Raw genomic sequence first — 21,848 nt, forward strand, 5'->3', positions numbered from 1 at the left:
GCATATGATATGGGAATGGAATTCAAGCTGAACGTATAATTTATATAAATCGCTATCCTTTGTGCTTAATATTACTTGCTAGGAGGGTGCGTGAGAGAGTAAATATGGTACAACAAAAGTATACACAAAGCAGAGCTGGCCGACCTAACGCTTCAGCGTACGGACGGTGTTACGAAGCTTCCTGACTTGGCGTGACAAAGATGCATGCGGTGCACTAGTGCTCCAACAAAGGAAAAGCGTTTGTTTTCTGCAAATTATGAAGTACATGGACGCAACTTGTTGTGCAAAGCTTTAAAATCTGACTCTGTCGACTGTAAGTGAAATGATCAAGCTCTTCAAGGTCCCTACGGTTGTTTCATGCAAGTTCTTCTGCTTCGTCTTTCATCATTACTGCGTTAAGGGTTTCTACAGCTAGTCAAGTTTCAGCTACATTCAGTTCCATTGTTTTTATCGGGCACAACTACAATTAGCTGTCCTGATCGTTTCTGTCAAGGCAGCTGTAAAACGTGGCGTCAGCTTAAGTGGTATTATACCTCGACAGTAACGCTTACCACAAGCCTTTCGTACATATCTTAAGTTTTAATGAAATGCAGAAAAAAGCACAACAAAAGGAAACGCTGTCCGTGAAAAAAGGCACTCACGTCAGATGACCTCTGTTTCTAGCAAGATGAATCCCTTGAGAAAAAAAAAAGGAAGCTATAGATGTGTGCACAGGCATGTTGAGGAAGATGCGGAACATACACTTTCGTAATGAGCTGAACGAGCTAACCTGATCCACGTTAATATATAAAATAATTCACAATGCGGCATCGAACGGTCACACCGTGAAGGCACGTGCGACAACACCTGCATCACGACATCCATGAAAAGCTGATGTCGATGTCGTGATAAAAGAACACAGCTGCAACACATTTATTGGCTAACGCGTATCCGTGTCACCACGAAGACGCACGCAAGCAATCCCTCGCCAGGCTGGAACTCGGGCAATTCCCAGAAACTCTACACGTAGTGGGCACACACAGACAGTCAAAAACCATGCGACAGGGGAAAAAATGAACAGAAACGTCGACTGGACAGCCGTCGATGTGGTCCCCCCTCCCCCAAATAGAGTGTAAACTCCTTCTCCCGGCTGGCTGGCATCATGGGGCAAAAAAACGAAGAGCGGTCAGCAAACTCTTCGGGCAGTGAACGGAATCTCACTCTTCACAGCTTACGCGGTGCTTCCGGCGCGAAACCTGGGTCTGGCCGTTTTCTTCTGGCCGTTACCGCCGAACCTCCTGTTACTCCGGTCACCGTCGGTCGAAGCGGGAGATTCTGTCGTGCTGCGGTCACGTTTCCTTCCAGCCGCACCACCGCTGAAGCCGGAACCGCCCCGCTTGGAGGACGCCGAAGAACTCTTGGGCTTGACCGTGGACCGGGAGACCTTTGGTTCCTCAGTGACGGCGACAGCCGCTGAGCGCGGTTTCGGCGTCACTGTGGTCGATATGGCGCCCAGCGGAGGTGGGTGCTTGATGAAGCTCGGAAGTGTAGGCCGAGGCCTGGCCGCGAAGTGAACATTGGGGCGGTGAAGCCTGTTCTTGCGCGGTGCGAGGAACAGCGCCGAGGGTGAGACTGGTCCTTTCTTCTGAGGTGGTTCCTCAGCTCCGGAATCTCCGGCAGGGTCGGAGGCTCCACTGGGTGCCGGTGGCTTGGTATCGGTACTCAATCCAGACTTGTGTTTAGAGGAAGACGACGACGAAGGCTTAGCCGTTGACGAGGAAGACGAGGACTTGGACGACGACGGCGGCGGTGCATCGTAGTCCTCGTCGGACGGAGGCTCTGGCTTGCCTCCGCGAGAGGTTCCGCTGCTTCCGCTCGAGCCGCGCGACGGGCTTTGGGACGAGGAAGACTTCTCAGGCTTCTTGGAGGCAGCTTCTTCGTCGGCGCCCTCTTCGTCGTAGTAGTAGTCGTCGTAGTTCGGCGCCTCAGTGCTGGGTCTACGTGCCTGGCTCTGTCCGCGGCTCCTCTGTGCGCGGACGGCCGGCAGGATGACGGCCAGCGCCACCACGACCCAGAAAAGCAGGAGGGGTGTCCTCTGATGGAAGAAAAAACATGCCGGTGTTAGATCAGTCAAAAGAACTACAGCTCTCGAGCGAGAATGGGAGCTTTCACGCTAAGACAATACATCCTCGAGCAGGCTCTAGCATGGAAAGTCTGACACTTTTTTGTGTTCCCATGTTAGAAGGTTGCTGTCTAGACTAGTTGGTAACCTGTACCTGCCTGTACTGAACATGAACAGCGGAAAAGTGACACGGGTATGAAAGCAAGACAGGACAAGCCCTGTTTTCTTGGTTTTCATGAAATGATAGCAAATAAAAGCCGTACTGCTTATATCTTGCCGCCTTCTCATAAAAGCCTTTTCATGTTTCCCTCCACGTGCAAGCGCAACGTGCCAGCGTGCTTATGCCTTGATAACCTTAGGTTGTACATTAAAAGGTGAATGGACGTCATAATTAATGGACACGTCTTTAGGTGCGCTCCAAATGCAAGCTCAGAATAAAACAATGCTGAGAATGAGACAACAAGACGCAGTGGCAGAAGGGAGTCGTATTGATGTCTGGTTGTGAGGACATCGCGGCCATAGACGAATTCAGAGTAGCACGAACCTGTGCGCACTTTAGCTCTGTAGCGGGAGCTTCAGTAAGTTGATCTGTGACAATATTCGGGCATATACATGACATATACCTCATCACAGCTTCGTCTCCCACAGATGTATAATAAAACACATAATAAAAATAATGAAGTATTACACTTTGTGTTAACCATGGTATACAATTTCGAGCACGCAGCTTCGACAGGTGAACTATCAATTTGCAGAAGGGCACGCAGTATATTTAAATAGAATACAGTGAAACCTCAGTGATACGATCACAGCTCATACTAATTTCGGGTTGATACGAATTTTTCGTTGGTCCCGGCCAAGGCCCATTGGCCTCCAATGTAATGGAGTACAGTTGTTGCGTACCAACTTTCACCCAGCGACGTTTGATACGAACGTACGCTAACGAAGAGGTGCTGTCCGCGCTGTCGCCGAAGATATGCACCAAGCACGTGCGAGCGCGGGAACGCAAGCGTGGGCATGCGCGCCGCACCACCAAATCGTCAGAATCACGGTGTAAAAAAAAAAACAATTTTCTTACGGTCAGAATAAACCTTCAGTGACGCGTCACGGCCTCCGAGATTGTGCGTGCGAATCTTTGTGGCTCTTACGTGTCTCCGCGTGCCTTCGCATTCAGATTACAGAGGACATTAGCGCCATGCTTTTTTTCTAACGCGTCGACGCGGGCTGCTGTCGCTGTACTGTGTTTACACGTGCCTTCCTCGTGCATCCGACAACCTATGAAAGGTGGACGAAGACCGAAAGAAGGCGAGGACGGTCTTGGCGAAGGAGTCAGGCCTCACAACGTTAACATGCGCGACCTTAGAGGTCGCACTTGTGCGGTGACAGCCGTAAATCTCCCAAAAAACATCCCCAACACCGCCGCAATAACAAAATCATAGCACAGGGCCGTGGTTCTGTAATTTTGTGGCCTTGATTCATCGCGTCAGTGCTTCTTTTGTTACTTTCGCTGCAATACTCCGGTGTCATGCAAAAAAGCATACTAAAATTCTGAAGGGGCTACTGCTGTCGCGGGTCACAACGCACCTGGTTCACTAATTAAATGCGCGCGTACGGGCCGTATATTTACGAGTGCTTGTATGATTGCCGACATCTAAAAACTTAACTGACAATCATCCAGGGTTCTTAGTGACGTTGCTGTGGCTCTGAAAAACAATAAATGAAAATGTACGCCAGCTAAATTTCTTTTGTCGCATGCTAATTTTTCATGCTTTCTGGTGATACGAATTTCGGATGATGCGAATATTTTTGGTGGTCCCATGAGATTCGTATCACCGAGGTTTCACTGTATTTAGCTACTTGTGGCCATTATTGTCTTCAGCCTTTAAAACAGTAGTTTTCTGTTCGCAGAAAAAAGGGTGCTTCCTCTTTGCGAAAAGGAATAGGCGAGACGAACACACCATCCTTCCTCTCTGCAGTGGTAAGATTGTACGGTAAGCGCGTTACGTACTCTATAGTTAGCGCACCCGCTAAGACTGTGCAAATGCACAGACAACCCTAACCTTCTCCAACTTCCGCAAGCATTTGAAATATTGCAACTACGAGTGGCATATCAGTGAAAATGCGGTACAAGTTACTCCCCCTTGAATATGCGCCATGTAGAGGGCTGTTCCAGCAGCCTATTTGTTGCGGAAGTGCTCGCAACCCAAATCATCATACCGAGGTCCGCACACGCGATTTTCTTGTACAGTGACGCGTTTTGGTGTTTAGTTTTCTTCGGGCGGGTGATTTCCCAACTGCTGCATCAAGTGGTTAACAGTGTATAACACGGTACAAGTGTTTATGGAACTCTCAGCTCCGACGTTTTACTCCCCTACATAACTAGATATGCAACAGAATGCGCCAATGCACGACCACGATGATCAGTATATCTGACCACATGCGCAGTGGCACGCACTTGGTGGAACGGAGCTCTAACAGGCCGACTAGTTGCAAGCAAGGAGAATGGCAAGCGAAAGCACACTCTTAGCATAGGCGATCTCATATCCGCTTCACAGATGCAAGAAACGCGTGCACTTAGCGCATCCTGTCAAATTTTCATTACGCTACCTATGGTAAGCTGGTCTTGTTTCTTACTACGGTGTTAAACCATCCACCGCCGCTTGAAGTGTAAAGAATAGAAGTGACTGCAAAATTTATCCGCAATCGTTTATTATTTGATGAAGTGTCCTACGATAACAAAACCCGTGGGCCTGAATGGGCACGCCGGGTGGAGAAACGCATTCATCGTCCCGCGGCGAGGATAAAGAATTACGGCTGAGGTCTTTCTTTGTTGCATCACTTTGCACGTCACGGTGCAAGGCGAAAGGCCCGCAGCGGCGGCCGACCAAACAATGCGTCGGTTCCTCAAGCGAGAACAAACCCGGCGAGATACGTAAGAAAAGTGGTTTGTCTTCTTCGAGCGCATTCTTTGGGCGCGGGCGCGAAGAGCGATAGAGCGTAGCCAAAGTGGGTCGCTGCGCGTGGCGACGGCGAATTTTCTCTCCGGACGTGGGGGCGGGCGGGCCGTCGGAAACGCTCTGGTCCCGCCGGATTCCAGCGGAGGCTCGTGCGCGAAAGCTCGAGTCCCTTCTGCTAAACAAAAGACGGGTGTGGGTGTGTAGCAAGTATACACACACTCAGCGGCGAGAGCCCATATCCCAAGAGCGGGGCATTAGACTCCCCCTTCCAACGTCAGCAGGCAGCCAGCTAGCTAGCCCGCGGTGCACGATGTAGGCCAGTCGTGAGCGGTACGGGTCTCACCCTTCGCTGAAACTGCTACTACGAGCGGCCGGCTCCGTCTTCTTTCCCTTCTGTCGCACACCGCGTGCTGTTTCAGCTTCTTTCTTTTAGCCTGTGCGCGCCCTGGAGCACGTGCATGGTGACTCGGAGGACGGGTAACTGCGACTGCTGCCTCTGTAAAACCGTGCAGCCGTGTGACAGCGTCCGAATCGGGTAGAAACAGCGAGGTACCTAACTCGGAACCTCACTGTATTCACGAGGTTAGAGTCGCTGACTGTTCTCTTACCCAGGTGCATGATCCAGCGCATATAATTACGAACTCTGCCCCATCGCTTTTGACGAAAACGTTGTGAAGTTCGATGCATTTTAGCTGGCCTGAACTCAGCACTTGTGTCAGGCGCTGCACGGTACTAGTTGGGAGAAAACATGGCCAACCCGACATCCAACGCTACGGGGCTATGTCAAATGTGCTGCTGCATCGCGCTCGTCTCAAAAAGCTTGTCACCTGAAACGAACGCCTCCAGTTCAGCTTTACTGTTTTTTTTTCTAAGATCTTTTAGAAAGGCTGGATGCTTGGCCGTTTCTGACGTGAAGGCGAACAGGTTGCCTTATATGTGTCGCTTCGTTGTGCCTGGTGAATCTCTCGCAAAGCGATGGAGGCGTTTTCGAGCGCGGCTAAGGAAGTACTCGACGCCCCGGACTGGGAATGTGGGTTGGGGTTACGTCAAGCGGGCTGTGCAGAGGTGTGATGGAACTCGTTTTCTACAGCGGCCTAGGCCCTGACTACAGGCCAAATGACTCAGCTGTACCTCTATCTTGCGTTTGAATGGTTGTCGCCCACGGCGGTAACAAAATGAAATGTACGTGTGTTCGTGGGACCGAGACATATTGAAGGATTCCTGGCATGCATTTCTGAAGGTGAGCTGGTTTTCCTGTGTGGGCCGATGCCCGTGACCGTTTAACCAATCATCTATTGCATAAACTATAGACCTTCGCATCGCTGTTTTGGTTAGGTTTTAAATATTTCTTGAGCTGTGAGAATACAGTGCGCGGATGGTTGGCTGGTTTGTGAGAGTTAACGTCCCTAAGCGACCATGAGGCCACGAGAGAGGCCGTAGTGGAGGCTTCCGGACAATTTCGGCACCCCCGAGGTTCCTTGGTGTTCAGTTACATCGCACAGTGCACGGGCCTTTAGAAACAGTGCGCGGACATGCTGACGAATGGAAGCACGCCAAACGACATTCATGAGTGGTGTTTTGCTAACGTGAAAATATCACCGCATTGTTCTTGAGGTAGCTATAAGAGGCGCTAATCAATGAATCAGTCAATTTAAGGTGTATTCACCCTAAACCCTATTTAAGGTGTAGTCAATCTGAACAGGCCGTTTTGTCTGTTCATTCCTAATAAGACGATTTCAGTGACCGAGCTTCTGTCAGGGCCAGAGATGATTAATGTCTTCTAACTTTAGCAGTATTCTCGAAACTTCATAACCTGGATACAAGGATGAAGTATTTGTGTCTGCCACGAACTGTTTGATCCGATTGCATGACATGCGGAGGCATAATGTTATGAAAAGCAATACAGCCAATCACTCCTCTAGGAGCAGTCAGAAGTTCTTTGCGGACCTCCTCACTGCATCACGCAAAGACGCCATGGATTACCTTCAAAAGTTTCCCCAGTTGTTCTTTTTCAATGTAAAAATAAAACGACCTGGTGGCTGAGCAAACTGTTGGCACTTGTAGAAAAGTGCTTCTGTAATTACCTGGGAAAAGGTTGCGCGCATAAGTCGTACCACATTGACGGCGAAATGCATGATAAGGTTGGTAAAGCCAAAAGAGGTATGCCCAGCGGAAAAGAGGCCGGAGAAAACGGAATAACTGTCTATTTAACCAAAGAAGGAAGAAATTTTATACAGCAGAAACTTGGGACGCTCTAGACTCAGTGTTTCAAAACTTCAAATGTGCCACTGAGCTGGAAAACGCCAAAATTATAATATAATAGAAGAAGAAAGACGTTTAAGATTTAAAGAATTACAGACAGGTTAGCTTACTTTCAGTATTACACAAACCATTTACGAAATTTCAAAACGAATAAGAGAAACAGGAGGCTTCAACCAATCTAGAGAGCAGGCCGGCTTCAGGAAGGGTTTCTCTACAACGGATCACGGCAATGAAAAATCTGCTGAGTATAGCAAACCTCTTTTAGCAGTTATAGACTACGAAAAAGCACTCGACTCAGTAGAGATATCACCAGTCTTAGAAGCATTGCGTCCCCAAAGAGTAGTTGAGGTATTCATAGATACCCTAGCTATCTATAAAGATACCACAGACGCGCTTCTCCATAAGAAAAAACAATTACATCGCGACCGACAAGGGCGTCAGACAAGCAGATACAATCTCTCCAACGCTATTCACTACATGTCATTCATGCGACTGGACTAGGAAGAAACAGAAGTAAAGGTTAACGCAGAATATTTCATCAACTTATATAGATCACAATGATGGCGGCGAAGTGCAAAAAAAAAAAGATTAATGAAGTAAACCGAGAAAGTTGCTAAAAATGAATGTGCTGAAGACAAATGTAGTGATTAATAACTTTGAAAAGGAAAAAAAAAAGAATTCGTGGTTGGCATCAACCCTTGTAGTCTGTACAAAACTATGTCAACTATACCAACAAAGGAGCCTACTCATGAAAAGAAAACTCACCGTTGGATAAAGATGAGTTGTAGCGCATACGGCAGGTGTTAACAAATCATGACAGGCAAGCTGCTTCTGTCTCTAAAACGAAGAGTACACAGTCATTGCATACTTCCAGTTATATCACACGGGGCTGAAACTACATCTCGTATGTTATATTCTAGTTGACATTAAACGAAAGAAATGGACTCGGACCGGCAGCGTAATGCGTGGAACAGACAACCGGCAGTAAGTTAGAGCAAAGGTGGGCATTCCATGAGAAGGAAAAAGAAGCCTAGGACGGCAGCGAGTTAGATGGAGTGATGAAATTAAGAAGTTCGCTGGGATAAAATGTAATCGGCTGGCACAAGATAACGCAAATTGGAGATCGTTCGGAGATGCCTTCGTCCTGCTGTGGAATAAAAAACAGGCTAAAAATGATGATGATGATAATGATGACATATGTACAAGTTATTGGAGGTGATCCAAGTCAAAACGAGGTCCAGACACCCTCAACCGGACAGCCACTTCCACATTCTAAAGTCAATTCAACACGTCACTTCGACGCACTTGCTCTGCATATATACCATAGTGGTCAAACAATTGAAGCGCCGTCGATTTACGCCAGGTGAGTAAGTGGGGAACATGTGCGTGGCACTCCCATTCCTGTTCCAGCCTTGATGTCGCACACCGAGTACAGCTGCCGATACGAAGTGCCCCTTAAGAACTGCGCTGCATCCATTTTGTGACGTCGTCTTGTTGCAGAAATAATACAAAATATTCAAGAACCTGTGCGAGACTGTCATGCCTCACAACTCTACAGGTTAGTTTAGTGCAGTGACTTTTAAATATTATCTAGTGCCTTCAAAGTTTCTGCTTTCAGACACAGTCCCGTTTTCTTAAAAATTCAACCTTCAGCCGCTATCAGCGAGAGCGTCGTTTGTGGCTGCATGTCACGTCTTCATGACTTCCGAGAATCGACCGCCAATTTTCGTCAGGGTGAAGCCAGTCTGATAAAAGATACGAGGAAACCCCGCAGCACGTTCCTTTCACCAACAAAAAGACATCGCCATGTGATCCTTGAGCGAAAGGAAAATGGCACGTGGAGAAACGGGAGCATTGAAACGAAGGAGCCAAGGTTTTGAGTTATTTCACCGCAGTCCGGTTTTGAAAGTGCGTCACTTCACTGCGTGTAGGATTCGTTAGAAGTGCATTGCCAAATAGTTCGGGAACTTTCGAAGGGCAAATACCAGCTTGGATTGCTAATCTATTTTTCAGCGTGTCCTTGCAGACGGTAAGGTATAACCTGTTCATTGAGTGGATAAATACACGTCTCGAATGGTGAAACTTTTATATACGTGTTCGTAATTATTTTTTCTACAAAGGTTAATAACCTAGCTCAATATTGTTGCTTCTTTTCACATGAGAAACATAGGAATGTACCATCAGACACAAATGTCGCATAGGCGTTATACTTGTGCGACCTCCAACTTGCATGTCCTTAGTTTACCAAACATTGTAACTATAATTGTCTCATTAGCAGCAACACGTAAAGCGCATACCTTGATTTGACTGTTAGTTTTATTATCCGTTTAGATTACGTGTACAGTCCCTTCATATACGTTGTCATTAAGCCGCTAATTCGTGATTATTTTCATGAGTAATTTACATTTTAAGCAAGACGTGTATTTCTTATAAGCTTCACCAGTCATGACTGACGTCGTGGGTCACGTGACGTGCAAGGGAAAACGTATGAACAGTTATAAAGTACGGACAATCTGAGCTGCAGTGATAGAATGCTTAAAATTTGCAGTGTCAAAAATGACAATAGCGAAGGGAAAATTTTAGTTAACTTTCTGAAGTTGCAGATCGCTGTCAAGAGCACCCCGTAGTAGGCAACAAGCGCAAAACGGGGGTGTTTGAATAGAATACTTAATGATCCTGGACGGATAATCTGATCTGTATGGGAGATAACTGATGTTTTATTAGAGCAAATGTGTGCCGAGGAAATGGATATCTGGTCGTGGAGAGGCAGAGAAGTAGATAGAGAACCTCCATAAGGATATTGGCGGTTTAGTTTGGTTCATCCGGGACCGGATTGGATGATATCGTCCCGTAAAAGACCTAAATAGAATAATGATAACGATATTAGCCATAATTTATAAAACAAGGCTCGTGGTTTGGCGCGTAATACTGATTAAATTTGAAAGTTCTTGTCGGATAACTGAGCGGACAAACATACTCCAGCTCCATTCGATTATATTAAACGGCTTCCACTAATTACGACGCAACTGAGACCATAAATATTTGCACACGCAGAAGGGAGAGTGTAGAAGCATCCTATGCTAATATATACGTTTATTCCTACGAATTCGGAAGTATGCATATATGCATGTGAGCATGCATCGCAATGAATGAAATAGTGTTCACCATTTCTCGCAAAAGAAAAAAGCGTTATAAATGGCCTTTCACAAACATCTGCCTTTCCTCTGAGAGGTCCTGCTCTGACCTCACATAGAGGACTTAGAGTGAATACTTCTTGAACACAATAAAGCGTAAGCAAGGTTTGAAAGATACGGCCCACCTAATATGAAATAACACCATTCTGTGCCCTTGCACAGTGCTTATGGTAAGTATGATGGGTGGAAGTTTGAAAGATATCACCAGAAGGAAGCATTGACGAAAGCACTGAAATTGCTTGCCAGCAACATTGTGTGAGCGTTTTCATTGCTTATTTCGAATAATTCTTTACACAACGATGGTCTCTGAAGATCAAACAAAAGGCAGACATTATCTTCTTTAAGTGTGATCCTGGCCTCCCCCTTCCATACAGCAACCCTAAAGTAACCGGATCATAGAAACAATGTTTAGATTCAAGCATACTTTATCACAGCAGGAACGTGCACAATTATTTCATGAGTGGGGAGAGAGATAATAATATTTAATGAAAGTCCCGGAGAGGTTAGCCTGGTTTGTCGCCTGGCTTGCTACTCCAGGGGTCAGGTGATGACTATGGTATATATAATGATGACATATACACACATATAGTGCGTACAGTCAAAAACACACATATATACACAAAATAGTAACGTTTTACTTATCAACAAATAGGCTGAGTTTAAAGCTAATTGTCCGAAGGACGCGGGTTCTATCCCGGCCGCGACAGTCGAATTTCAATGAATACATGCATGAGTGGGGAATGTATGACTGTCAACGCCGTTGTGTTTCACCTGGGCCACAGGAAGAAGGCAGGTCTTGGATTGCTAACAGCCGTGACATTACAAAAGGATAATCGAGGTGTATGGTAGTCTGAGCTGTTTAGGTTCTTGTATTATAGACAGATTACATTATTAGTCGCATCACTCTTTTTAAGTCAGGAGTTAAATCGCTGACACGAAGTAATATATTCGCACAGTTAGCTTTAATAATAATAATACTTTCTATGGTTTTACGCGCCAAAACCACGATATGATTACGAGGCACGTCGCAGTGGAGGGATCCGGAAATTGAGACCACCTGGTGTTCTTTAACGAGCACTTACACGGGCCTCTAGCGTTTCGCCTCCACTGAAATGCGACTGCCACGGCCGTGACAGAACCCGCGTCACTTCGGACAATTAGCTTTAAACTCAGCCTATTCATTGATGAGTGAAACGTTACCAGTTAACTTCCTCGTCCGCATTGGAATTTTCTAGCCGCAAACCCGAACGAAAGCTACGAAACATCGTCAATCCTGCAGAGCGTCACCTCTCAGGTTCACGTCTAAAGCATTTGTTTTTACTATAATACATCCATACGAAACAATCTTAGCAGTGCAGATATATTGTAAAGGCTGCAACAACCCTGAACACACGTGCTTTAAACGCTCGACTGCCTGGTCTTCCACTAGATGCTGCATCCTTGCTAGCCTTGAATACGACTCAAGCGTAGCCGAAGTGGCCGAAGTAAACGCAGTTGTCAATGTGGCAAATTGTCGCCGTTTACCGAGATTAGGGGAATCACGTATCAGTGCATTCACGCACTAAAACAGGGTACATTGATCAGCTGCATTACACGAGAAATACAACGGATGCACTGTTTAAGAAATGTTGTTCGAGCTGCAAAAATACCCTAGGTATAATTAGCAAAATTGTCGCGCACGCTCACTGAAAAAAAAAAGAGACAAATTCAATGCAGTATTCGAAGCACCGATGCAAAACCGTTCGAATTATGAGAGGTGGGGTGTATGTAACGTTATTTTCTTTATGACTGTGTCTTTCAGCAAATTCATATGTATGTGGGCCACGGTGAAGGAAAATACGATGTCTTTTTTTGTCTTTGTTTTCTGCCCATTTTGTATAGCGTAAAAGCTCCATCGTTCTCGTTTAAGTGAGGTAATGACGCCTAGACGCATTAAGACTGCAACACGAAAGATACATCTGTAACTGAAAGCCAGCCATTGTTTTCGCAACGGGCTTGAGTTCGAAACTAATGTTTAACAAATGAACAACCAAAGACATCTATTGTTATAACTCGGAACGTAACCCCATCGTTAGCTACAAGGCCTGCTCTTACTCAATACAGCGGAGACAGTGTCAGGGACACCCCTATTGTATGTGCGCTGAGGTCAAAGCTAGCAGGTCGCCTGCGGAGTATTAAGGCATGCCTGTGTGATACGAACAACTACGCTCGCGCAGTCCAGAGCAAAGCATAAATTTGTTAGCTTTGCCATAAATAGGTCATAAATAACATGAGCTACGTGAAACACTCAACAGTGGCCTTGGCGAAATGGAGCTGCGCGCTCAGCGATTTGCGACCTGTTGTCTTGCGTGTAATGCGCACAGCCATTAGGAACAGCTTCGCTTATAACCTCGTGAGACGATGATCTAGTGTACAGACAAGAATACGAGGGTTACCCTTTCTATTATTTGTAGGCCGCAGCTCTTGACGTACAAATTGCCGTGACATACAACACATAAAAAACTAATGCGCCCGAGAAAGCTCAGCATAACGGTCTAACAGCCTCTACCCAAGATTGCGCTTTATCCTGAGAAGCCTGGTGCATGAGACTCGACATCATGCCGATGTCCATGCAGATCCAACCCCATGGGACACTATCCAGATTGCTAAAGTCTAACACATGCCCTAAAAAAATAGAGGACTATGCGCATTTACAAAGGCAGGCTATAAACTCGCGCTGATCATTTAGCCGTACCTAACCATGACAACAGAGTACTACTACTAAAGGAGAGTACCAGGAAACTACTGCTACAGGAGTAGTAGGACCAAGAAGCCAGACAATTGGTAGTCACAAATCAGTACCATCTTTTACAGACGTTAGACACACAGGCCATCGCAAATGACATTTGCCTATAGTATACGCACACGAGATTGACCTTACTATAATCTGTCTGAACGACCAGGTCTCATCATCTGCATATATATTAAACGAACTCCCGGGTGGTGTTCGCACCACATTATCCAAATACATGCCCACACATCCCGCATTATCGGTGCTGCTAGGGTGGGTACGAGGTCATTATACGATAGGGCCAAATGAACGAACTCATCCTTAAATAAGCCTCAGCCCTTGATTCCTTAATATTGAGCAAACTCATGGACAGTCGAGATATATATTGCTCTAGGAGTGCCAGAACTGAACATCGAAAACAACGTCGCGATTGGCTCAACAAATACAAAAACAACAGACTCCTCTTAAGATTCTCATCACACTCCAAGACGATGCTAGTCCTGCAGTACGCTGAGGAGATATAGGGAGTCATTTTTTTTTCAAGTATTTTGCAAACACTACAATGCACTTTGTGCTTATTGAGAATGCCGCTGAGCATTCTCTTCTCCACGTTAAAGAAAAATCAAACAGGTCTCCCAGCCTGGCTTTCATTCTTAGGTGGACAGCTCCACCGAAGAGCTGCGCCTTACACTATGGCCACTGCTAGTTGTCCACATCGAGGCTGTGAACGCATCCACACAAATGCACTCGTCACCAAGACTGCGGACTCAAGTGAACTCCAGTATCGATGACTGGGATTATGAGTTGTTATGAAATAAAAGTTTCTCTCTATCTCTCTCGTCATCCTTCATGCAGTAGATTGCAGAAATTTGTGGCAGAGTAATAACGTTATGCGCAATGTATTGTATAAAGGTGCACGTTTATTACGCCAAGTCGAAACAACAGAGATCTAAATATGACTGAATTGTTGATATATGTGAGATAGATCTTTTCCCGTCTTTTCTGACCGTTTTTTAAGAGACGGGCATACAGCGCTGCTCCTATAGGCAGCTGTTAAACAAAGAAGCGATTATCCGTGTGAATAAGAATCATGTCTGAAAAGAGAAAGACCAGTGCGTATGCATTCGGTAATTTTCAGTATTCAGAATATTCTCTTACATGTCGTTTATACAGCTTCAAGGAATACGTACTACTCCTTCGTGTAAACGACCAGAAGCCCCGCGTATAAAGGTCGAGGTAGCAAATGGACAACTGCGACTGCTTTGTGCCATTGCAGTCGTCTCTGTGATTAACTAAAAGCGTTCTGCACCATGTGTGGCTGGCTTCACGATCGTCCCCTTACAGAAAAGCAATTGATTGGTCCCTTGTCATAAACAATATTCCCGGATTGTATCAGATATTGCGTGGAAATAAATTCAGCATTGCACATCAAGCGTGTCTTATGCCACGCAATGTAGCTTCTATTATTATTATTAGGAGGGCCACCTCCTACGTCTCTTTCGTTGCTGTAGTAAGAAACAAAATCAACGTTGGTGATATCAATGACGCCCCGCAGCATGCAAGGAGGCCTGTAATATGTATATTACAGGCCTCCGCAGATATTTGTGCTCCATTTGCTGAAATCATCACGCCATTTATGTGCCTCGCAGTGTATTGTATAACAAGTTAATTGACTCTGTAGAACTTCCGTCATGTGATAATTGATGGTAGCGCAGGCCAAAGACACGGACAAAAGAAGGCACATAAGACACCATAGCGCTGTGGTGTCTCATGTGCCTTCTTTTGTCCGTGTCTTTGGCCTGCGCTACCATCAATTATCATGCAACCATACCAACAAGCCCAAATCGCCACCCTTCCGTCATGTGAGTTGGGAACTGCAGATTTCTTATTGTCTGTCGTCTTCCCTGCCTTTCCCCTTCACCGAATGCATAATAACAAAGTGTGAACAGCCATCCTTTTTGTTGTTTTACTTCAGCACACAGATATTCTAGTACCCAGCCTATCACGACTCACTTCTCTCTTTTTTTTTCAACACGAAAGTGTTTTGTGCCGGGGCCCACCAAGTAGTACATCCGTTACGAATATGACGTTGATAAAATGGACGCCAACGGGTGAGTAAGAAAAAAAACCAAGTAAAAGATCCGCCGCTGGGAATCGAACCCATGACCTTACGGCCGCGACGGTAAGTGCCCGACGCTCAACCGACTAAGCTACCTTGGCAGTTGCTGGACGCTTCACGAACGCGCCTTATATCTTTCACACATTCTCTCTCGCACGGTGTTGTTTGTTGGCGATGTAGGAGGCGGGACGGAATGGGGTGGTGCCGCCGTCTGAGAGAGGTGAAAAGAAGTAATGCTTCACGATCGACACTTACTAGCGCTTACTCCGAGATTGCGCGCGATATCGGAGGTCATGGTTAAAGCGTCTCGATACCAGCCAGGGACACTAGCCGCGCTGCCGTCGCCGAGGCACACTGGACGCAGTTACGTTGTTTGCCTTTCGCTTCGTGTTAGCGTGCGCCGGCTCATCAGAGTAGTGCAGTTTCCACATGCATCAACGGGATTTCTCCGCCGCCGACTACTTCGATTGTGAGAGCACCGACTAACAAAACTGCTGCAATACGCGTTGCAGAAAGGACACGATTTCGACAGGCGAATGTCATGCCTTGGTAGAGCGAGACAGAGGCCAGCGGGACGCACGCGTTTGCGGCTCAAGCTATGAACCTCTGCCTCCCGTGTTACTGAAGCGCAGTGTGTTGTAGTGTATGCATGACCACAGGCGTCGGTTACACATAACTAGAAAGCGCACACCGTGCCGTTTCTCTCCTTAATTGACGACGTTTTGAAGAAGTGCATATCGGGTACCAGTGTTGATTATGAGCTTGTTGGTGTTATCTTTACACGGGATGCACGATTCCCTGTGCCCAAATATATGTTCAGAACTTCAGCTACCACAAAGGTTTAATCATGATCATGGGCGTTAGTCGACGCGATGAAGACATACCACTAGGCGTCAACATGGGTGTATCCACGTCAAACGGTGCTATAGTTGCCAAACACGAATATACATTGTACAAGCTCTCATACATCACTACACAATAAGCACTACTTCTGTGCAGACACGTTTCACTTTCGTTTTATACCGATTCCTATGACGGAGGGATCAGCCATGTTTTTCTTTTTTCGATAAAACACGTTGTATTGATTTTTACAAAGTACTAAACATCGTTGTGGAAAGCAGTTGTGTCATAGCTTTTCCACATTGTGAGCGGGTAGTGATTATACATAACGCTACGGTATGAGAAAGTAGGTAACAGGGTGACTTATTTCAAGGTAGGTTGGACCTAATCGTTACGTGTCATGCATTTTTCACTTGTCATTTCACATACTTGGTGACACGGAAGCACACAGGAGGGAGCTTACGGAGAGACAAAATTTGCGATGCAGCAAGATGCCACCACCATGGCTAAAATCTAAACAAACTGCTTAAGGCAGCACCACTGAAATTCTGTTAAATGTGCACGTCGAAGAATATTTTTGTAGAGTGGATTTCTATTGACTTCGCTTCCATCCGGGGCTTACAGGCTTTAACAGCCATTGCCCCCTGTCTCCACAAGTGTTGTCTCGTTGAGCCGACCATGCTGCAATTCAGCAATTGCACATCAAGCGTGTCTTATGCCACGCACCTGCGTTCGCGAAGTTTTCCCGTAATTTCCCGTAGAGGAAGGAAATATTCATGCGTGGGCGTGTCGTAAGATTCCCACGCTTTGCCTTACACACAAAATGACAATTCTTCTTGAAGCACTGCTTATTATCGCATGTTTTCTCACGCAGTACTAGTTCACCGCCATTGATGATTTACCATCGTCATCATCAGATTTAGCGCAGTCTACCGCACGAGAAGTGCTTTCCTAAAAAAATTGCAATCACGCGCTTGTGATGCGTCAAAAGAACCTTGCGAATTTCTCATTGAATTACAGCATCTACTTACGTCAACCATCGAGGTCGGTTACCTTATCGATGTTGTAAACATTTGTGCAAGCATTCATGAGAAATTTTTTCTCCTTGGTCGCTTCGAGATGAAGAAGCCGGGTTGCTCGTTTTCCGGACTTCCATAGCAAACACACTTCGAGAAAGTGTTCACATTGTATCAAATGTTTTCTTAATAGATGAAATCATTGCCCTGGGTTTTGTATGCGAGTGATGTTGAACTTATGTATGCTCACACGCATCGATGTAAAGGAACAAACTAAATTAAGCGATTTTACGTGAGATTTTTATACGACTACAATGGTGGTCAAGAACTACTGTCTTCATATAGTGTCCCGCCAGCACCTGGTTTTGAGAACAGCGAATGAATAGAATGAGTGAAGGCTTTACATGTGAAGTAAAATTTTACGAAATAACAGTGGCGATACCAATCTGGAAACATTGCATTGTGCGTTTGTATACGTAATACGGTGATTGCATGAGCGAAATACAAGAAACAACAATCGGGCACGCAATCCGATGGAAATTACGAAATTCGTCTCCTTTTGCTGGCGGGTACGCCTCGTGGCGTCCGCCAACCGCAACAATGCCAAGCTTTATCGAGAAGCTGCGTCATTCCTTTCTTGCGACGGCGACTGTCCTTTGGAGAGCCGGACGACGTCCTTCTGGCTTTTCCTGCAAGACTGCCCAACTGGGTAACCACTTCCTCGAACTCTCTCTTCCTCCCCTTCCCCTTATGCAACCCCGGAAACGACACCAAAACAGTCCGCTTCTTCTTCGTCTTCTTCTTCATTCCTCCAGTTGCCGATTCTTTACCGGCAGCTGCAGCCAGCTTCGCGCCTCCCGACAGCCACTGAGCAATCTTCCCACTCACGCTAGTCAAATGCATTGACACTGCACAACGGTAGGAAGCGCAAATAAGCGCTGTTTCTGCCTACCCGTATTCTGCCGAGCCGCGAGTTTGCACTGTCAGCGTTACACACACACGCATAGCTTCTCTAGGAACGTCCCTCGCTTATACTGACAATCTCTTTCAGCTTTCTCTCGCAAGAGTTTTTCTCGTCACCAGACGTGTACTGCGAGTGCCGCGTATGCCCGGGAATGGCAGGAGCAGAAGCGGCATCACATTGTGACTGTCGAGGAAAGCACACATCCAAACCGAAACTCGTTTAATTTTTTTGCCCCTTTCTTCTTCGCATCGGCAGCAGCGGTCGTACCGCCATCGTCGACTGGTTTGAAGCTGTCAAGAGCGTGGCGAACGTTAAACCCTCCCTACGCCGTAGGTTGGGCGCAAGACAGTTACTCGCGACTCGCGGAAGTCCGGGCGCCGAGAGGGAAGAAATATACAAAAAAAAGCAAAAAACAAGAAAAAGCAAAGGCAGGTTTCTCTCGGAGTGGACCACGCGGCCACAACGCAGAAAGGAACTGTCAAAAGGCGGCGGCCGGCCCGGCGCTATTTGAAGTAACCTGGAAACGATGAACCAAACTCGGAAAGAGAGGGGCAGTGCAGGAGAGAGAGATAGAGAGAGAGAGAAAGCGGCAAGCGCACGCTGTTTGGATGGTGCCGGAGAAAATGAAGAATAAAGCGCCAGAATATAATGGATTCCTTTTTGGAGGGCGTAATTCCCTATGCAGTTTTAGTTGTGCAGGTCCACACTTCAGCCAGATTTGTGTTGTCTTGTTTCTTTGCCCAGGTAACTTTCGATGTGGCTTTCGCTAGTGGAACTAAGGGAAGTCAGCTTCTGTCTTCGTTTATAATACCCGGTACTTTATACGTGAGATTTTCTTCTACATGTGTCGTAGCAAAAAGAATCTCGCCTCTGCTCTTTAGAATACCACGTGCGACATTATTGCCGGCAGCATATGATGATATCAGCATACGTGTGTGATTTGAAATGCCTAAAGTTAAGTTTTTGAGGTGTAATGAATGAGTAATGTTTACTCAAAATCTGTTGCTTCAGCAGGTAATGAGAGGATGATGTAGAGTGCAGCATTACCTTGTTCGATGTTCGATGATAATTTTCGATGATAAGAAATGCGTGTCTAAAAGTTTCGACAGTTCGCATAACAGGGCAAGGCTGATAACCAGCTTCGACAAATTCGAGATTACTCGAGATTTGTCTGCGAAACGCCAAGACACACTCTAATTGATGAGCGTTGGAGTCTCTGCTAAAACCCTCTTGAGAGATCGCGGAGAATGCGCACCGAACATGCTATTTTCTTGCTTTATCGGTGCGTTATGGACTTGTAGTTGTGATGCAACTGAACCACTTCATGTCCGTTTTGTTGGACTACCCATGTTGTTCCGGTTTGTCTGTAAAGCACGTTTGTTAGAGAATTGCTTGTTTTCAAACTGTGCTGATTAGCGAAGACGCGCGTACCGACCTTTAACACAGAATGAAGAACATCAACCGAAGAGCCACCTCAGTGGGAAAAGCAAAATAAAAGTTCCTAAGATTTTTGAGGATCACATTACGTTATTAGCGACATTTTAACCATGCAGAATGCAAATAAATTACATTCCATAGATGATAACAGCGCCCAGAATTAGCATCTGTCGATGAGGTCATGCGCAAGAGAGACATACTCATGACAGCTATGCAGCAACTCGCACTGCACCAGGTTAATTTCTTACATTTGCAACATATCAGGGGCGTAGCCAGAAATTTTTTTCGGGGGAGGGGGTGTTCAACCATACTTTATGTATGTTCGTGCTTGCGTTTGTATGAGTGCGTGTATATATACGCAAGCAAAATTGAAAATTTTCGGGGGTTTGAATCCCCCCCCCCCTGGCTACGCCACTGCAACATATCTATGTGTATACAAAGTGGTTATGTCAAGATTCGTGTGCATAAGCATTTTGCATACCGGACCTACAGAAAGAAAGAAAGTTTCAATTATCTGCAGTTACATATTGGAATGACACCGAACTTCTTCCTATCCTCTAAGCTCTGTACTGCGGAGTGTCAGCGTATAGAGTGCACCGAAGTGGGCTATATTTAGTGACGTAAGCTTTCCTTACGTCACTAAAGAGGGCAAATGAATATGATTTATATTCGGATTTAGTATATGAAACACCTAAGGAGCACATAAAAGTCATAGCAAAAGACCACGTTATACACTATCAGGTGATACGGGGCACTGCAGTATTCCTGGATGATAGTGCAACGGTCGCTACAACAAAGAAGGGCGCATGAAAACGATTGTCCTACAGATGCCTCTTTTGCCTTCAGTGATATGCCCCATGTTACTGAGAAAGCTATCCTGTCGCCTTAATAAAACTGAAAGCCAATTTAATGCTATGAGACAATCGAACTTTTACTCTGCAAAGAAACAAAAACAAACTTGAACCGTGGCCAACAATGCAGCTACAAAAGAGAACTTATGGCGTCTAAAAATCTTTGTTGAACATACAAAAATATCAGACATATACTAAGCATTTGTGGGACAAGTTTTACATGTTTTCTTAACACATGAACTGTGCATTGTAAGCGTGTCACGATTTATTTGTGTATAACATGTTCGTGTGTTTTGTTGTGTAGATATTTTCAGGAGTTGTACACTTGGATTAGTAGACCATCTTGTGGGCTCTATCTCATCTACGGAACTGCGTGCTCGAAATCAGTCTTCGCATTCCTGTTTGCAGTCCTTTCTGTGCTGTTCTGCCTCGTATTGCTCGAATATGGGTCTTAGATTTTTGCCAACGAAGGACCGATCGGCCCGTGCCAGATCACGTGACTCAACGTGAAATTATTCCCTTGTTTAAGCGTGGCCACTTTAAAAGCAGAAACAAGGAATGCACTCCGCCTTCGCGGCGACCGGGTTGTGAATCGAGCTCGCACCGGCGGACCGGTCACAAGTTGGCTCGCTTACAATTTCCAGCCCAGTTCGAAGAACACCGCTCCGGCAGGAGAGCACGAGCTACCACAGCATCACCGGCGGCAGCCGGCTTTAGCATCCGTCTCACGACCTCCGATTGCATGGCGTACGCTCGGGGGCGCCGTTCGATGCATATGTATGCTCGCAGGACGTGAGCGGCGTCGTTGGATGCGCCTCGGGTCACGCTAGCTAGAGAGCCTCGATGTAAAATCTTCGCCAGTAAAAAAATACGAAAGTAAAGCACGAATAATAAGAGCATGAGAAAGAGCTCCACGACAAGAACCGCGTGCGTACGGCATCGCGGGAAAGGAACGGTGCACAGACACCGGCGAAGTACGGCGCTTCCTGCCGAGTCCCTCGCCAGACTAGTTCCCCCAGGAGGAGTCCAGGCGCCCGTTGCATCACCTTTGGCCCGCAGCGCGCCGGGGTCCGGCTGCGGCGGCATTAATCATTGCGAAAAAGAACGACGATGCGTTCGCTTGCCCCTTTCTTTTCTTTTTGCACCCAAATTGTTTCAACGGGGAAAGAAGAACGCGTGCCACTTACGCCACGCGATCAGTCGGCTCCGCCGCGGCAAGGCAACTTGCCTCGATCGTGTGGCGAGCAAAGGGTGTCATCGGCGGATTGCCTGCCGGCTTCCTTCGCCGTGGCCGGTTTCCCGCTCGCGTAAAGTCGAGTTAACGGCGGCCGCCCCGG

At 46.4% G+C, this 21,848-nt stretch overlaps 1 protein-coding gene across 1 annotated transcript; it reads right to left on the bottom strand.

The window, feature by feature from the left end:
• Nucleotides 1-888: 888 nt before the first annotated feature.
• Nucleotides 889-21,597, bottom strand: LOC119378359 (putative protein TPRXL). The gene is made up of 2 exons (XM_037647525.2): nucleotides 21,490-21,597; nucleotides 889-2,074 (listed from the first exon to the last, which is right to left on the bottom strand). The coding sequence occupies exons 1-2, from the start codon at nucleotides 21,595-21,597 to the stop codon at nucleotides 1,211-1,213; spliced, it is 972 nt and encodes a 323-aa protein (XP_037503453.1). The 3' UTR covers nucleotides 889-1,210.
• Between the last annotated feature and the right edge of the window lie 251 nt (nucleotides 21,598-21,848).

Source organism: Rhipicephalus sanguineus, unplaced genomic scaffold, assembly GCF_013339695.2.
Source record: "Rhipicephalus sanguineus isolate Rsan-2018 unplaced genomic scaffold, BIME_Rsan_1.4 Seq8012, whole genome shotgun sequence".
Lineage (NCBI taxonomy): Eukaryota > Metazoa > Arthropoda > Arachnida > Ixodida > Ixodidae > Rhipicephalus > Rhipicephalus sanguineus.